This window comes from Colossoma macropomum, unplaced genomic scaffold (genome assembly GCF_904425465.1).
Source record: "Colossoma macropomum unplaced genomic scaffold, Colossoma_macropomum, whole genome shotgun sequence".
NCBI lineage: Eukaryota > Metazoa > Chordata > Actinopteri > Characiformes > Serrasalmidae > Colossoma > Colossoma macropomum.
The window spans coordinates 8,966,260-8,985,428 of NW_023494788.1; the positions used below are offsets into that span (position 1 = coordinate 8,966,260).

Consider the following 19,169-nt stretch of genomic DNA (forward strand, 5'->3'; position numbering starts at 1 on the left):
TCCAGTTCAGGAATTTTCTAATTAACACAGACCTGAGCTAACAGTTATTGTTTTTGAGCTGTTTTGTATCATTGTTTCTGTTATTCCCCAGCAGAACCCCACAGTGAAGGACCTCATGGGTTTCGGCCTACAGGTGGCTAAAGGCATGGAGTATCTCGCCAGCAAGAAGTTTGTGCACCGAGACCTCGCAGCCAGGAACTGCATGTAAGACTTTCAGCTACACTGTGGAAAAAACCTAAACACTCACTCACATATGCTTCTACTTTCTTTCATGGGTGTGTGTGAAGACTTGTGTGTATATTTAAAAGATGGCATCAATAAACGTATGTTTTATATTTATGTTGAAATAATATACCACAGCTGCTGTGTGTGTGTGTTTTGTTTTTCTAACAAAATACACTTTGTGTGTCTCTTCCTGCAGGCTGGATGAGAGCTACACAGTGAAGGTGGCTGATTTTGGCCTGGCCAGAGACGTGTATGATAAAGAATACTACAGTGTGCACAACAAGAGTGGAGTCAAGCTGCCTGTTAAGTGGATGGCCTTAGAGAGCCTGCAGACCCACAAGTTCACCACCAAATCTGATGTCGTGAGTGTCTCTCTCATACATAAATGCCTTTGAGCAGTTTGTAAAAATTAATAGGTATTCAGTTCGCTGCTCTAAACCATGCAGTGATATAATGAGAGTCAGGTGGTTGTGTAAGTGTATTTTGTTGGGGGTTAATTTATTAAATCCAGTAGTATGTGTGCTATAATAACTTGTGTCCATTAAGTGCAAAATTGCTGACGTACAGTACTGTGCAAAGTCAAAACACAACCCTTCATTTATTTGATTTCCAGTCAAAGACAATAAACAAAAAAGAACATTTCCAAATCAAACTGCTGTTGTTCTCAGAACAATGGACTGGCCATCTCAGAGCCCAGACCTCAACATGATTGAATATGTGGTAGGGTTCTGTTCATAAGGCTACATGACACCTACATAAGCTTGTCATGACAACTGACATAACCCTACATAAATGTTTATAAATACTTATTCCAATAGGCATCATTCGCTACAAAGGTTACATTTGGCAGTTTTGATTAAAGTTAGCTAAAGTAGTGTTTATGACAGATGACGTCTACAGGAATAAGCCTTTATAAACATTTATGCAGGGTTATGTCAGTTGTCATGACAAGCTTGTGTAGACATTTCTTTGAAAAACTGAAAACAAGTCTCCTGAAAAGAATGGAATCTGTAATAAAGGCAAAAGGCGCACACACCAAATACTGAAAAAATGTGTATGTAGTTGTTGTGTCCAGAGCAGACGTGCTGGTTACTTTCCATTTCAAAGTCACATCACCAGTAAAGCAAACCAGTAATTAAACAGCAACACAAAAGTACTTACACTTCTGTTTGCTAATAATATAAACTTTATTCACTTTTATCTGATATTTGTTTCTGTGAGTAGGTGACCACGTCATAAATTGGATTGGGCAATAAAAAGCTCAATAACTATGCCACAGGGCTGGGAGCTCCCTATTATAAATTTTTAACCACACCTGGTTTTCACTCAACAAACAAAAATTCTAAAGCCTATTGAATAGCATTTATCTAGCTTAACTGTTCAAACAGAACATATTATTGCCCAGTCCACTGTATCACTCTGGGTGCTTACTTACACATGCACATACATGTCAATTACAGCAGCTATTGCGAGGTATGCTGTGACTCATACCTTCTTGTCTAAGCTGTCCCGATATGACTTAAAAAGGGGAGTGACTGCTCTAGATACACATTTAATAACACTTTCTTTTACAGTGATTTAATTTCTAGGTATTACCCCCAAAGTATTAGGTCATTATTTGGGGGAACAGGACAGTATGTTCCAAGACTGTGTTAACTAAAATACACTGAAATGCCAGGTTCTCTGTATTTTCTGGACAAGTGTGAGTTGCAAACTCCAAAATACTATGTAATCATTTTAGGTCAAATATTAATCAGACAGTCTAATTAAATTACAAAAAAAAGTCTGTCGGGTTCTAGTTTGGCTGAAAAAGGACATAGGAAAATATCTCATAGTTGGATTTGAGCAGGAAAGTGAATCAGAAAAATCTATAATCAAGTTGTAAGGACTGAGTAAAATCACAGTAAGAAATAGTGCTTTCTTGTTAAGCACTGATTCAGTTTTGTTTCTGGGTCATATATGCATACTACTACATAAGACTCTTAAGTTTAAGTATCTTTGTATCAGCTTTTTACCCTGTATAACATCCAGGTACCTATAGATTTTTCTGGTTTACTTTACTGTTTAAACATGTGACATTACAGTTAAATTTATTGTGAGTTTTATTGTACATACCAGCTCGTTACCACAAATAATTATGCACTTATGAGATATTTTACTACATCCTTTCACATCCCTTCACATTAAAAGCTAGAACCTGTTCAGGCATTTCAGTGTAATTCCCATTAGACTGTCTGGCTTCTTACTTTCATTTCACTCAAAATAATTTCACAGCACTTTGGAGATTGTTCCACACCCCTGCCCAAAAAATACCTAGAACTTGTTAGACATTTCACTGTCTTGGAACTCATCATAATGTTACCCAGAATGAGTACCTAGTTCACTAGTAACTGTTTGGAGTTTGTACTGCACACTTACCCATTTAATACCAAGAGCTTATTGGACTGTAAAAGAAAGCATTACCATATATTTTTGAGCAAGATGATGGCAAAGAATGGTATCTTGGCAAATAAAATGATCTTAAATCTAGTGAATACATTTAATATTCTTATTTCAAGATTGTTATAAGCTTATTATAAGATATTTAACTTATTTCTATTTGATTTTACTTAATTCAAGTGAATGTATTGTCAAATTATCTTACTAAATTGGCAAATAATTTTGTTTGTTGAAAGAAATATGCCTGAAGCAAGCAACATAATAGCCAATATAGTGGGATCATTTGACTTAGTAAAATCATTTAAAACAAGTTAAAATATAAGTATATAAATAAGTTAAATAATCTTATAATAAGCTTACATCAATCTGACAACAATCAAAATGAGAAATATGAGCTACATCAACTAGATTTAAGATTATTTCACTTAGATATCATATCATCAAGGCATTGCAGTGTAGTTTAAGCAGTTTTATATGCTAAGCATGTATTAACCCACTCTCACATGAGAACTGAATATACTGAAGATGTGTTGACCCCTCATTAGAAGCTGTGCACAAATGTATTCCACTTTTGACTGTCTGTGCCTCATTTCTGCCTCATTGTTATGTGCACACAGTGGTCATTTGGGGTGTTGCTATGGGAACTCATGACCCGAGGTGCCCCGCCTTACTCTGATGTCAACTCCTTCGACATCACAGTCTTTCTCTTGCAAGGCCGAAGACTGCTGCAGCCAGAGTTCTGCCCCGATGCCCTGTGAGTACACACACACACTTACCGAGGTCACTCACTCCAAAGGGAGGGAAGCGTGCCTCAGTGCTCTCATTAACTTTGTACAAGAGCGTAAAAACAGAGAGCCTTTGTTGAACTCCATTAGATTCAGTGACCTGGCAGTAGCTCATCAGAAGCCTCAGCCAACTCAGCTCCACATGACTGCTGAAGCTTAACTTTCCCTCCCTACAAATCTCTGCTGTGATCTGAGTCAAACCCCTCACCACACACAGGCGGACTCCCCCAGCCGACAGCAGTGACACTGTGAATAACATACACAGTCCAAACCTTCTAAATAATAACAGCATGAAATAAGCTCAGTACCTCCTCCTCTCTGGAGCTGCAGACTTTTATTCCATTCAGCCGGATTCCTCCTCCTGTTCCAGCTCTGCTCAGAAGATTAGTGGATTGGAATGTTAGAATGTGTGGACCGTTTGCTCTGTAGATGAATCATTTTGCTGTGGACAGTCTTTTCTATTTCCACAACTGGCAACTGATTTAATTTGAGTTGTGATAGAAAAAGAGACAATCTGTTGACCTCTTGGTTTGTTAAAACATAAAGGCCCTGATGTGCTAAATCTTTTGCACCAGTTTCAAGCACAAATTGGATGTATCGTGCCCACATATTATGTACCCGAATTTTATGGACTGAATGCATGGTAAAATGCAAAATGTGCTTCATTCCTCATGTATATGTATTTGAGGGAGGGCTGCACAAAAAAGTGTGAGGACCACGCAAGAAGTAGATGGAGACCTTACATGTGTGGCTGATTACATATTTGGCTTGATTTACTAAAGCATTAAGCCACGAGAGGCTGTGGGTTACTGTGATTTTATCACGGGAAGGATGTTCTTAGGCACGATGCGAAGCAGTAAAAAAACTCGCAGTAATGCACAGCCTCAAGTGGCTTAATGCTTATAGAAAACAGCAGCCAACATGAAATATGATTAAATACATACTTTTTCAGAAAATGTATTATTAATAATAATTGACATGAACAAGTATTCCGCCAAGAAATGTAATTCCTTTGTGGTGACCATGGACCGCTAAATGAGGAGATCGTTTGGTCCCCCATCGCTGTATGTTACAGACATTTCATGATTTTTTTTTACTTTTTCACGTACAGTGAACATATGATAACACAGCATTGTTTAATACAAAAACGTTTGCATTGTAAGTACTTTTTGGTCACCAGATTATCACCGCGAGTCTTATTTAGCACTAATCCAGTGGTGCTTCTCTTCACACTGGGGTTGAATCTCAAATGGCTCCCTGCTCCCTACATAGTGCACTACATAGGAATTTAAATACTGGATCCTGCAGTTCAACCATGCGTAATATAACTAAGAAATAGTAATTTGGGACTCAGACACATCCACACTCAATAAATGATGCACTATTTGGCTGTAGAGGCTGGAATGTCTAAACTTTTATGGCTAGCACACTATTTAGGGAGTTTGGGATTCAGCCTGGGTTTGATGCTATTTCTGACTGAAACACAAACATTTGAAGCATGTAAATCATTCAAGTAGACTTTTATAGTTCCATTTTACAGTATTTATACAGTGATATTAACGATGGAGTTGTTTAGCATGTTTGCTATCTTTTAGCCAGTTTTTTAGCCTAGTTAAGAACATAAGTTGCCTGCTGCTCAGTTTAAACAAAAAATGGGTTCTTACTTCTTCAGTATACTCGGTGGTCCATGTGAGCAGCATGAGAGTCAAAGATTATTCCGTTAACAGCACAAGGGTTTTTTTTTCGTGCCATGGCCCAAATGGAGCTGTAGCGACAGCTAAGCTGTTTTGTACTGCCAGTCTTTTTTAGTCCGGTTGTTATGGCTTGTTTCAGCAGACCATCAGATCTAGTTTGCTCATATAAAGATATATTTAATACATCATCACATCTTCACCGCTGTCAGCGTGTTTAGTTGTTGTGGTTGTTAGAATAACAGTAGATTTTGTTCATGATCACTCCTCTATCGCCCTCTATTGTACGAAGTGTTTACATCGCTACAGTACCATAGGAACACATATTGAGTTTGCAGTGGTTTCACCAGGTGTTGTCATTTGCATTGACGTGCTTGCCATAAAATTCAGATGCATTGTGAGTGCATTCTGCGTTCAAGGCACGTTTTGCTCTGCACCTGTGCTCGCAGGTACATCTGGCCCAGACTTTTACACATAGTAAATTATGACAATATACACCTTTAATATAACTTCTGTTAGTGAGTTGTTAACCTTGGGGCTTTGATGGATCTGTTTCTGTGATTCTTATATAGTTAAAAAAAAAATGAATGTAAAACCTCTGTCTTTCTTTTCCTCTCAGCTACAACGTGATGATTGAGTGTTGGCATCCCAAACCTGAGCGGCGGCCCACTTTCTCTGAGCTCGTCTCCCGCATCTCTGCCATTTTCTCCAGCTTCAGCGGAGAGCACTACATCCTCCTGAACACCACCTACGTCAACATCGACAAAATGACGCCCTACCCCTCTCTCATCTCCTCTCAGAGCCAGCTGGACCGGAATTGCTGCACCTGAGAGAGGAAGAGAGAGAGAGGAAAGGAGAGGGACAAAAAGAGCAAGACAGTGAAAGAGAGAGACTGTGTGATTACTCTGAATCTGCTGCGTAAGACTGACAGACACTGGACTGAGTGCCAGGGACCATTTGCACTTCTCTATGGAGAAAAAGCTGCCCAAGGCCACTGCTGAAGACAGTAAAGGGAAGCTGATTGTCTTTATCACTGTAGATAGACTGCAGCCCTCTGAAGTAAGTCCTGTGGATGGAGCAGGGCTACTGATACCAGCTTCTATTTGAAGCAGGCAGGACACACGCTGACAGAAGTGGACTGCCTCTGCTGGACTCCTGACTGAACGAGCCATCAGCTCTTTCACAGCTCACACTGATAGAAGAGGAAAGTGCAGACCAAACCCACAGAACCCACCAAACTCACTCTTACTGTGACTTTCCAGATCTGTGAAAAAAGGGGACTGAGAAAGTGTGTTTCTTTTTAAACACTTTTAAACCAATTAGATTGAGTGGGAACTTGGTTCAAAAATCCTTTGAGGGCATTGACAAAGATTTCACTCAAGTGGAATCAAACAGATGAAACTGATTAGAGTCAGAGTGCTGATCCAGGATCAGTGCCTCTCAGTTCCTACTGTATTATTTGACAGAATCCTATTCTGGGACTCCTGATCCATTTCGGGAGAAATTAAAGGATCTCTCGGATCATTCCTCCTCTTCTGTGGTGGTTTGTGCTGCTCAGTATGTGAATGTTTGGTGAGTTTGTGTTTAATCTGTGACAAACAGCAATCCAGAGATGTTGTCTGTGTCTCTGAACTGAACACGGTGGAACAGGATGCTGTGAGCAGAACACTGGATGTGTTACATGTGAAATTACATATGATGAGTCTATGAATGTGTTTCCAACCACTGTTTCATTCTATGTTCCATGGATTGGACACGTCCAGATTTTTGTATGTACACCCTTTCAGCTGATTCCTGTACAAATGGTCAAATATTTGGATAGATGAACGGATCTAGATCTAGATGACAGGATATAGTTTGAAGAGGAGTCTCTGAAGTATTGCATTATATGCTTTCTTTTTTATAAAGTCGTATGAAATGGCATTTGAAGTCAATCAGACGTAGCAGAGATGACAATGAATGTGATTTAGCATAAAGATCCACTGAGGGATTGTAAATAATGTTTCTCTTGTCCAACCTGCTGTGTGATTCATGTATATATAGCCTGGTCTGTGGTACCATTCAGAATACATTGGGGATAAAAGCAAGAGATTAGTTTTCTTTATCTTCAGTCGTCGTTTAAGCAAAATTTTTGGCACTGTATATTGTACCAGTCAAATAGCTCCCTGTGGTCACTCAAATATGGTACAAATTATATATCTGTTTTCCTTGTAACCTGGCTGAATAAAGCTCTGTCATCAGGTTGTTTGTGCAGAACAAATATGGAAAAATAAACGAGCTCTTTATGGACCTTCGTGTATTAAGATGCTTTTTAACTGCTTATGACCAGGAGTGTCAAACTCAACCACTGAAAGGGCCATATTAAAACAAATCCGTGGGCCAGAGAAAACAATGTTTTTATTTCATTTTTAACTAATTTTATGCTATAGCCCCAACTGGCCATTGTTTATTCAAAATACTCAAAAACTTCAGCAGTAAAATATAGACACTTCAGTAGACCTTGAAATATTACGTGAATACTTGAAAAATTCTAAATTTAAATGTCTCCATGTGCTCGGTCTACCTACCTATTTGCTTGAACAAGACCCCTGACATCCTTTCTTTGCTGCAAGTTCATTAAGACTTGGGCTCAATTTCTGAGCTGCTGAGCTGATGTTAGGTGCTTATATTGGTTGAACTGCAGCTAGTGTATTTGGTGACATGACTGGTGTGGAATTGCAAATTGAAACTGCGGTCCCATAGATTGTTGTTGGGGTAGGAGAATCAGAGCACACACTACATTGCAGGGCATGCTGGGGACTGTAGTGCAGCGCATTGTGAAACAAGCTAATATTAATAGAAAATTAAAATACTTTTGCGGGCCAGATAGGATTTTGTTGTGGTCCTGATCTGACCCGCAGGCCTTGTGTTTGACACATGGGTCTTATGACAAACAATTTCAGTGTTCTAATCCCATTCTCTCTCACTGGCCGTCTGGGAACTTGGCCATGACCTTTTGTTTACCCTTGGCGCACTTGACATTTGACCCATTGTTGTCTAGACAGGCTCTTCCATTTCCCTCATGATGGAAATGTTTCCCTCCTCCAGCAGGATAAGTTAATGTACCTCTCCATTATACCACTCCATATATGAGTAGATACACATTTGAAATAATGTGGATTTCAGCAATACTTTAATAATGTATATTTCATTGCTGTCAGGACAGAACCTTGTACCTCTGTTTTTGTTAGGGTTTTTTATGTTTTTTTCATATTTTGAAAACACCAGATGCCCTTTGTCAGAATTTTTTTTGATGAATCGACCAATAGATATGACCCAAAATTACTTGGAAACATTTTTTACACTAACTTCCATTAAAAGTTTCCTTCTCCAGTGAAGTTGCTGTTTTGGAGATAAGGGGACAACAGTTAGCCTATATGTTTTCTGCTTCTATACAAGCTTACATTTCATACTAATAGAAGAAAAACTGCTCCAACTTATTTTTAAAATGAGGTAAATATGTGGATCCCAAAGCTTTTGTGGCTCTTACTGATGGTAATATCCTCTTATCCTTATCCCAACCTGAAAGAAATCTCAGCCCCCACCTCCCTTATATTACTCAACACAAATTCATAAGGAGGAAATTGGCTGAAGGAACATGTCATAAGGGAAGAATCATTCAGCTAAATTAATCAATGAAACAAGTGCTGGCCTCATGCCATACATATATAATTACTTGTGGTGAATGCAAAACAGTAACTGTACCCACTTCAGTGACAGGATGTCATATCAAGACTGTCACCTAGTGGACAATATTTATATATTATTTTAGTGCATTTTAATTCTGATGATTTTACATGACATTTTGTGAGAAGATTAGGCTACTAATATTCAGTATAACTGTTCTAGGTTTTTAATCGTTCTACTTCAGAGGAGAACCCTGAACGAAAGACACTTGGTTTCACTCAAAGAACCATTTGAATGCATAAATTCTTCTTTGCATAGTCAAATCATTCCTCTTTATGATGGAAAAACAGCCGTATATGGTTCTTTGAAAAACCCTTTAAAAATGGTTCTATATAGCACCAAAATAGATTTCACTATTGTTATAAGTCAACAAACTTGTTTCAGTACTATATAGAACCCTTTTTGCTAAGAGTGTAATGAAAAGTGTAATGATGGTGCTTAATATTCTAACACAATGAAAACAGAGACTGCAGAATACAATGTATTGCTTTGATGTATGCATGGATGCATTTCGCTGCTGTCGGAAGCAAACCTCGTATCTCCATTTTTCAGTTTTTGACAGAATTAAAGAAAACTCTTGCCCTTTACATTGTGTGTAAAGTTCATGATGAATGGACCAAAAGATACATCGCAAAATTACTTCTGGTTCCATTGACTTACATTAAAAGTAGAGTATGTTTTTTCCTTCTCCTGTAAAGTTACCATTTTGGAGATAAGAGGTTTTGTTCCAACAACAGCGATATACGTATTTACTTATTTATGCTGGTGCTTTTTCAGTAATAGAATGTGACATTCTTAAGCACATAGGTGGTATCCTGTACTTTGGCCCACCCAGTCTTGAGGGCCACTGTAGATGATGATCTCCATCCTTGGAGTCTCCATTCTGCAGGTTCCTAGTTCTCTTTCAATGAGACACACAAACATGAATAATAGCTCCACCTTGTGGAGAATCTTCAGCCTGCTAAACATGTGTGAGTATAGGCCAGGTCTGTGGTGCTGATATTTACATATATGATTATAAATGATTGAGCTTGCGTGTCTAGAATGACTTCTTATAAACACTATTAGTTCAGCGCAACTAGTTCAGATTAGTACAGTGCAAATGATGATTCATTGTATCCTGCATAAATATAGTATGACTGTGAAAAGACAGGTTTGAACTGACTCACTGTTAACGTGTGACATGAATAAGTGAGTGATATGATGAATGAGTCCAAGAGTTAAGAGTATCAATGAAGGTGTGTGTCTGTCTGTTGAAGTGAATGAGTGGTGTTGGGGAGGGGGGGTACAGTGGAAGGGCTGGCCCACGAATATTTTCTTTACAGGAAATTGGCCCCAGGCCAAAAGTATTTCATTACCCCTGCTGTAAACCCTGCTCATGTGTGAGCCTATGGTTCATATCCTTACTCTTATATCTTCATAGCTTACCTATCAGCTTAAAGTAGTCACTGTGTGATGCTTTAGGAATAATAGCAGAACAGTAAGTCTAATTCTAGCACTGGTTTAGTGATATCTAGACTGTCAGGTTGTTGACAGTACTTATGAATTTTAATGTATTTTGATTCAGATGCTTATTACGTGCCATATTTTGTGAGAAGCCACTTAAGAGTAAGTTAAAGTATTCAACCTGTATCTGTATTTTTGTTGTTCTGAATGAAACTCTTATGTTCAGTATAGCAAAGTCAGGACCAGAGTCAACATCATCCATCATCATTCTGAGAGGAGGGGTCCTCAACATCCTCTTATATCTGCTTTTGATTTTCACTCTGCACCTCTTTTGGTCGTTCAGCTTGAGCCTCATGTTCTTCACAGCTATTCTGAGTTATCTCTAGGTCAGGGCACTGATGCACTCAAGCTGAGTCGACTCAAACATCTGTTCCCTTATAAGTGTATTGCACACAGAACGCTCATGTTCTCTGTATTGTCAGTAAGAGAAATGAATCATTATTTCTTGACATTAGCTTATTATTATAACTCAGGCAATTTTGAGTGCAGATTCAATTCTCGAATCAACCAATTCTTTTACAGTTTGGTGTGTAAAGTGCATCACAAAGTGTGTTAAATGCATCAGTATCATCCACTAGGTGGCAATACAGTTATTTGTGCCACTCTAATGAACATTCTTACTCTTTACACAAGCACAGTCTATAATGTGCATGGAAGAAGGCCAGAGCTTGTTTCACTGATTTATTTAGCGAGCTGATGTGTTCCTCTGGTTGATTTCCCCTTTATGAATAAGTGTTGAGCAATGTAGGGGAGGTGGGAGCAGATTTGGGATGAGAATGAGTGAACAGATTGATATGACATTCCAGCAGTACCTACTCATCAAGAAGAACACAAAAGCCTTGTGCTTTGTGGTGTCACCTTGGGTTGAGAATTCACCTCACAGGTTTATGTCATTTTCCAGTTAAACGAGGTGTTTTATCTTAGATTATTAGTGTTTTCTCACGTTGGAAACATTAAACTGTAGTCCCGTGCAATGTTTTTCCATGTATTGCTATAACACTGACAATATAGTCATGTAGCAGAGCAGTACTAAAGAATACATATAAATAAGTTCATTTTTACACTCTTTTTTTGTTTAAATTTAAAGAAATATAATCGTCAATATCATTTATCATGCTTAAAATCAGTTTACTGCTTCACAAACTCTTTTTTGAGCTGGAAGGAATGAGGTGGAAAAAAAGACCAGGCTAGTGGCTAACATTAGCTGAGGTAGCAGACTATTAGCATTTCTCTGTTTACCCAAAAGACTGACTGCCTTTCTCTGTGTTTCTACCTCATTTTCAAGTCAATTGAGGCATTTCATACAGTATTTGCTCACATTGAAAACATTTAACTGGAGTCCAATGCAGTGTTTTTCCATGTACTGCTATAACATTTTCACAGCATAAAGTCACATGTTCAAAAAGACAAAATGTCAAGGCAGAAATGTGTGCAACAATTACTAAAGGAGCACATTTTTTCTTTTTCCTCAGTTTAATATACTTCTCTGTGTTCTTTGAAAGTTCTTTGCAGTGGGGGGCACTTTAATTCAGCTTGTGTTTTACCCTCGCATTTTCTCATACCATTTTTCTGAGTGTTGATTCTATATGTAAGTGAGAAGTCTCTCATTGGCCGACTGTGTCATTGCGCTGCTGTGTATTGCTCAAAAATGGCTGCAGTGGCCCACAGCATTGTGAATAGCGCCATGTAGCAGAGCGGTACTATAGAACACATATGAACAAGTTTTTTAAACAATTTTTACGCTCTACTTGTTTAAATTTAAAGAAACATCATTTATTACACCTGAAATCAGTTCACTACCTCTGCACAAACTCACTGTTTTTAAGCTGAAAGATATGAAGTGAAAAAAAAGACTAGGCTAGTAGTTAACATTAGCTGAGGTAGCAGACTATTAGCATTTCTCTTTTTAAGACTCAGTTAAGACTGACTGCCCTTCTCTGTGTACACCTAAAGCCACGTGAGCCGCTGTGGCTTCTGTGGTCTCAAGAGGCTTTAATTTAATGTAGAAATGGCTGAGTGAGGCGCTGCGAAACTGTACAGTGCTCGGAGTGGCAGCATGTTTGAATGCTGCTTATGTGCTGTGGCCTTTAATGTTCGAACAGGAGTCAGAGAACATGGAGGGCCAACCACCGACTAAGAGGCAGCAGGATATTTCCAAAAGGTCAGGGTTCACGTTCATAGACCCTGTTTCAGTTTGTGAGTCTATGGTTGCTTGTTGACAATGCTACTGTTTTGTACAGTGTGGCTGTGGCCGACAACAGCTGGAAAATTAAGCACCACGATTTGTGTCTCTTTTAAGAGCTACAATTGGAGTTCAGAAGTAAAATTTCTACCACCGGGAGGTATTTTCTTGCTGATGTAGCAAACACTCAAGAATTTAGTGTTAACCATCTGATATAGACTCGTTAATTACCATTTACTTGCCTATACAATTTAGGGCTTGAAAACATAACTCACTGGAAACCTGGCATCCCACAACGGCACATTTATTCTTGTTTATGTCTGAAATGGTGTTGGCTGTGAAATCGTGTTGTAAACAGCAGAGGAGGTGGTGAAGGATGGGTTGGTGGGTGTGGTTACTCTAGTAGACGGCAGGGCACTACATTGCGGTGATGTAGAAATGAGAGGAATACTCCAACATCCTGTTGAATCATGTGTTGTTGTTTTTTTTAAGGAAAATATGTCAAAACTGCAGAGACTTCACTCTTCATAATATCTCAAATGCAATATGCGGTGATAAGTAATGCATGTGTGAACTCGCAAAGAAAATGCAGCTTTGTTTACTTGGTCTCCTTTAAGGCACTGCTGTAACAAATATGTAGTGATATATGGAGTGATAGAGAGGTAGATAATAGAGAGGTACATAAGCTTATCCTGCTGGGGGCGGGGAACATTTCCATCATGAAGGAAATGGATGAGCCTGTCTAGACAACAATGGGTCAAATGTCAAGTGCACCAAGGGTGAACAAGAGGTCATGGTCAAAGTTCCCAGATGGTCAGTGGAAGAGAATGAGACTAGAACGCTGAAAGTCAGTTACTCAGTTTCACCATCCAGAGACTAAGGAAGTGCTTGTTTTTCCAAATTTTCCAAAATATTTTGGTCGGACAACCCGATGATGGAGTAATAGATACCAATAGATATATTATTTGTACCATATTTATTAAGAGCTCACCTACCGGATTATTTTCGACAATCAGAGCATAAACATATCTATAAAATTAAAGATCCATCAAATGTAATTTCACATGTAAAGTGTAATGTGTAGGCAGAGTTTGCAGTGGAGCAGTGAGTCCCCCGTCTGACCAAACTTAATAGTGTTAAAAGTGAGTTTGGTGGGTTCTGTGGGTTTGGTCTGCGCTTTCCTCTTCTATCAGTGTGAAAAAGCTGATGGCTCGTTGAGTCAGGAATCCAGCAGAGTCAGTCCATGACTGTCAGCGTGTGTCCTGCCTGCTTCAAATAGAAGCTGGTATCAGTAGCCCTGCTCCATCCACAGGACTTACTTCAGAGGGCTGCAGTCTATCTACAGTGATAAAGACAATCAGCTTCCCTTTACTGTCTTCAGCAGTGGCCTTGGGCAGCTTTTTCTCCATAGAGAAGTGCAAATGGTCCCTGGCACTCAGTCCAGTGTCTGTCAGTCTTACGCAGCAGATTCAGAGTAATCACACAGTCTCTCTCTTTCACTGTCTTGCTCTTTTTGTCCCTCTCCTCTCTCTCTTTTCCTCTCTCAGGTGCAGCAGTCCCGGTCCAGCTGGCTCTGAGAGGAGATGAGAGAGGGGTAGGGCGTCATTTTGTCGATGTTGACTTAGGTGGTGTTCAAGAGGATAAGAAAATGGTAGAGATGCGGAAGACGAGCTCAGAGAAAGTGGGCCACCGCTCAGGTTTGGGGTGCCAACACTCAATCATCACGTTGTAGCTGAGAGGAAAAGAGAGACAGAGGTTTTACATTCAATTTCAGTGCTTTTAAATGTATAATTCCAATGTGAATCATGAAAATGGATTTATAAGAGCCCCAAGAATAGCAACTCACTAACAGAAGTTATATTAAATGTGCTTATTGTTGCTCTTCCTCTGCAGTCTTGTAGCACAGTTGTGTAAAAGCATCTATTGTTGCTTAACCAAAAGCCAGTTTGTTTCAGATGCTGTGCAGCCCAACACTGTCATAAATTAATCAATTCAATGAGCTTGTTTTTCCCCTCTTTTTATAGAACTACAACTCACATTAAATCAGTTGCCTGTTGTGGAAATAGAAAAGACTCTCCACAGCAAAATGATTCATCTACAGAGCAAACGGTCCACACATTCTAACATTCCAATCCACTAATCTTCTGAGCAGAGCTGGAAGAGGAGGAGGAATCTGGCTGAATGGAATAAAAGTCTGTAGCTCCAGAGATGAGGAGGTACTGAGCTCATCTGGCCATATCTGAGGCTCTGCTATTATATCGTGTATTGATCCATGCCCTGTTTCGGTTATTTCAGAGCCAGTGCTGGACGACTCCTGTCTTGTCTGTGTATACAGTCCTATGCAAAAGTTTGGTCACCCCAGTCAATTTATTTAAGTTAAAAAATTAGAACAAATTTCTGCACATTTTAATACACAGCTACTGTTTGTTTGCTGAATGAAATACATTAGAAAAACACTGAACATAAATAAAATAAAAATAAATAAAATGTCACCAGTGCAAAAGTTATGGCACATTTTATTTTTTCTAATATGTTAAAATCTTCAGGTAAATAGAACTGCATAAAAATGCCATATTTATTTAAGTCTGCAGATGATGGGTTAACTTATTTTCACTTAGAAAAATCAACAAAATATCATTTGACTAGGACTGTTCAAACAATTTTAATCTGATATTTGAAAACAGGACAAAATTCCTCAGAATTTCCTTTTTTTTTCCTGGGATATTTTTTCACACCTCCAAAGTTCAGTCTTAGAAGTTGGATGCATTTTCTGCTTCTCACAATCCAATTAAACCCAAACAGTTGATTGTTCTGAAACAATGAAACTAAAAAAACAGCTGCTTCTTTGTTTGATGTACAAACTTTTTATATTTTTTTTTTCAGCTACATATCCTTTCAGACCCATAGCACTGAGTTGTACTAAGTGACATTTTGGCTGGAAATTAAATCAGTGAAGGGTGGTCTGTGATTTATGCACAGTACTGTAAACAGTCTCTGTTCATGTCTGAGTGAAAAGGGGGTTAAAACAGTTAAGCAGCAGGAAACTTCAGCAGTCATGTGGAGCTGAGTTGGCTGAGGCTTCTGATGAGCTACTGCTAGGTCACTGAATCTAATGGAGTTGAACAAAGGGTCTTTGTGTTTACGCTCTTGTACAAAACTAATGAGAGCACTGAGGCACGCTTCCCTGCCTTTGTGTGTGTACTCACAGGCTGAACTCTGGCCGCGGCCGTCTTCGGCCTTGACAGGGCACCTTGGGTCGTAAATTCCCACAGCAACAAAAAGAAGAACCAATCAGGCCAAAAGGACAGAAAATAAGCAACTAATAAAAATCAAACAATATTTGAGCTCAGCTTTCAATGAGCAGACTTCAGCACTGAAACAGTTGAGGGCAGAATGTTCCTCTTTGCGAAAGTATCCCAACTTGGTTGGCTTTTCTCATGAGGCTTTTTCTTATTAAGCCTTGCAAACTATAAATGCATCCTATCTGTCACTTGCATTGCTGTTTCAAATTATTGACTTGCTGCTGATCAAATGGCTTGAAAATTAAGAGAGACTTGCACATTCCTGCCTTGTCAATGTGAAACATTCCAAAATCATTTCTCTTATTTAGAATTACTCATTAATACACTAAAACCAAACAATGTCATACATATTAATAGAATTATGAACAAACAAATGTCAAGTGATTCCTCATTATGACCTGTTGGAACAAGATGTCATACTGCAGGCCTCATGGTGCCCCAACACACAACAGCAGCACATGTGTGAAGGCTTTGTAAAGGCTGTGTGAATACTTTGGGTGACACAATATTCTATTTTTATTTTCATGAACAAAGTAGGTCTCTTAAATTGCCAGTTTTGATACCTGTACAGTAAAATCACACATGCTCAATTAGCTCTTGAAGAAACTACAAACATATTGTTCATGTTCAAAAGCAGGGGTTAGAAATTCACCCATTCTTTAGTTAGGCTCATAAATTTAAAACTAAAGCCTGTACTTTAACTCAACAACAGCAAAATAACAATCTACAACAATACATTCAAATCTAAGCTAGGCTGCACACTCGCACCTTGGAGACAAATATCAGAAAATTCACTTAAAATACCATCAGGCCTTTCACACACACGCTCAGCTCAATACGTCACCCCTGAGAGTAGCTGTTTCAGACATGAGACTTAATCTAGTGTGACATGAGCGAGCCATTACTGGACACACTCTGGTGTCTCTGGTCCTGCCCCTCTCCCCCCGTCTCCTCTTTAATCTATTTTGTAGAGCTTTCACATTCAGGGAGGATTAAACAGCTGTTTAGTCTTTCAGTGAGAGCTGAAAACACCAGAGAGCAGAAAGGAAAAAGAACAGAGACACAAAGACCAGGGTCAGCGTCCACTCACCACCTCAAAAGGTGTAGAACTGCTCTGGGATCAGTTTTTTAATAATTACTCTTATGCTACGACCATTTATAAACACAGTGAGACCTGAATACCTGCGCTTGGAAATAAAAAAAGGCATATAAAAATCATCCTCAAGCAGAATAAGCCCAAAGTAGCAGTGATGCTTGCATTCTACTGCCCAAAACTTGTTTGTAATGAAATACATCCTTCTTTTCATTTTTAGCTGCTTAGCTCCATTCAACCCCATTCATTGAGGACTCGCTCGTGGGTCCCTCTAGCATTTTGCAGTTATGCTTTTAGTATAAAAGGAGAAACAGAAAGTGCCAAGGCTCCCCTTAAACTGGCTCTGCTAGTATGTCAAGTGGTGCAATGCAAAGAGACAAAATACAAAACCAAAACTTCTCCCAGTATAAAGCTGTACTGGACATTGTATACAAACAAAACAATATCTGTATTATACAAGAGGTTCTGTACTGTTGAAAAGAACCCAACAGTGAAAACAAATGGTAGCTACATGAGTGAAGAGAAACACACAGATCAAGTCATAAATCTAAAGTCTCAGAATGACACGTTACCTGATTAGAGTCTACTCTAATGTGATATGGCTACTAGCTCATTCATCATCATTATTATCATCTCCATGCTTAGACAGTTACATTAAAACAGTCATGTAATATATTAGCCTCTCATGTCACAGTTCAGTGAAAGAGGACAGTGACAACAGTATCAAGCAGAGGATAAAAAAAAAAACGTAAAACAAACAATCATCTAAGCATCGACACAAATACCATTTTAATACTTCATTTTCCAGTGCTGTCTAAACCTGCCCTTTCATAACACTCCATACGGCATGGAAATGTAAAGGATCTTTCAGTGTAGGAGATAACAACCGAGCCATATCTGAAACAGCCAACACTCTCCTTTCAAGTGCTCTACGGTTTTAAGATAAAACAACAGACGGAAACGGTACAGATGGTTTAGGCCTGCCTATTTCTCAGGGGTAAACCAATTTTTTAAACTTCTATATGTTGAGTTTCCTATATCTATAGTTTAAATATAATAATGCAATTACATATTTAGATGCATAGCAAATTTAACAGTTAATTACATTTACATTCGATTTACATTGCGTATCTGCAGCTTTGTGCCTGCAGTAAAATTTGGTGGAGGAGGGATATTGGGCTGGGGCTGTTTTTTTCAGAGTTTGGGCCCCTTACCTCCAGTGAAGGGTGATGTTAATGCTTCAGCACACAGCATAAGACATTTTAGACAGCTATATGCTTCTAACTTTGTGGCTGACCTCACAAATGCTCTTTTGACTGTATGAGCACAAATTCCCTCAGAAACACTGCAAAATCTTGTAGAAAGCCTTTCCAGAAGAGTGCCAGCTGTTATGGGCACAAGGGTGGGGGGCAACTCTATATTAATTCCCATGGTTTTGAAATGCACAACAAGCTCATACAGGTGTGGTGGTCAGGTATCCACATACTTTTGGGCATGTAGTGTATAGTTTACTGTGCATGTAGCGGTTTTACAGGGACTCTTTCTGAAAAAAGCCCTGTCACAGAGTTGTTGCTGGCAGTCAGTGATGTCAGACAAAAACTGCATGCACAACAGTAATTTTCATCACATTTAAACCATTACAAAATATATTTTAAAATTAAAATAGATTTTCAATCAAAAGTTTCAACAAGCTATGGGGTGCAAAATCAGACATTATTGTACTGAATAGTTTCTGAATGAACACACATGCTTACAGTTTAGGAACTTGACTGAGCAGTACTGCTTCTGGCCATCCGGTCCTAACAGAGTCCCGTGAAACAGCCGAAATGTCCTGGTGTTCACAAAGAGGGGAAGAAAAAGCGAAACCATTAGTATATCAATCTATCAGAACTCCTCATTACTCCGGCTGTGCAGACACGGCAGGCGTTATTTTTAGTTTTTCACAACCAAACAATAAGAAATCCCAAGGCTGCCCTAGTGCTACTGACTGCAGCGTGAACAGCACAACAATGCGGTGTGCAAGAATACTGAGGTTTCCTTTAGTTTCACTCTGCAACCTCAATGACCTCTCTCATTCTTTTTTCTCTCTCACCATACTCTCACTGTACAAGCTATAGTATGATTCTGTCATCTTGTGTGCGTCCAGGTTCAAATGAGATTCCTTACTGTGTTACGCTATTCCTTGGAGGCAGGCATATTCCCGGCCCAGCGTATTTTCCC

At 39.0% G+C, this 19,169-nt stretch overlaps 1 protein-coding gene across 1 annotated transcript in view; it reads left to right on the forward strand.

Moving 5' to 3' along the window:
* The window catches only part of met (MET proto-oncogene, receptor tyrosine kinase), a 57,314-nt gene extending 49,885 nt beyond the window's left edge, over nucleotides 1-7,429 (forward strand). Inside the window, exons 18-21 of the mRNA XM_036568264.1 lie at nucleotides 95-204; nucleotides 422-587; nucleotides 3,282-3,418; nucleotides 5,760-7,429. Coding sequence (XP_036424157.1) covers nucleotides 95-204; nucleotides 422-587; nucleotides 3,282-3,418; nucleotides 5,760-5,970 — 624 coding nt within the window. The 3' untranslated portion in view covers nucleotides 5,971-7,429. The remainder of the gene's footprint in view (nucleotides 1-94; nucleotides 205-421; nucleotides 588-3,281; nucleotides 3,419-5,759) is intronic.
* The last annotated feature ends 11,740 nt before the right edge of the window (nucleotides 7,430-19,169 follow it).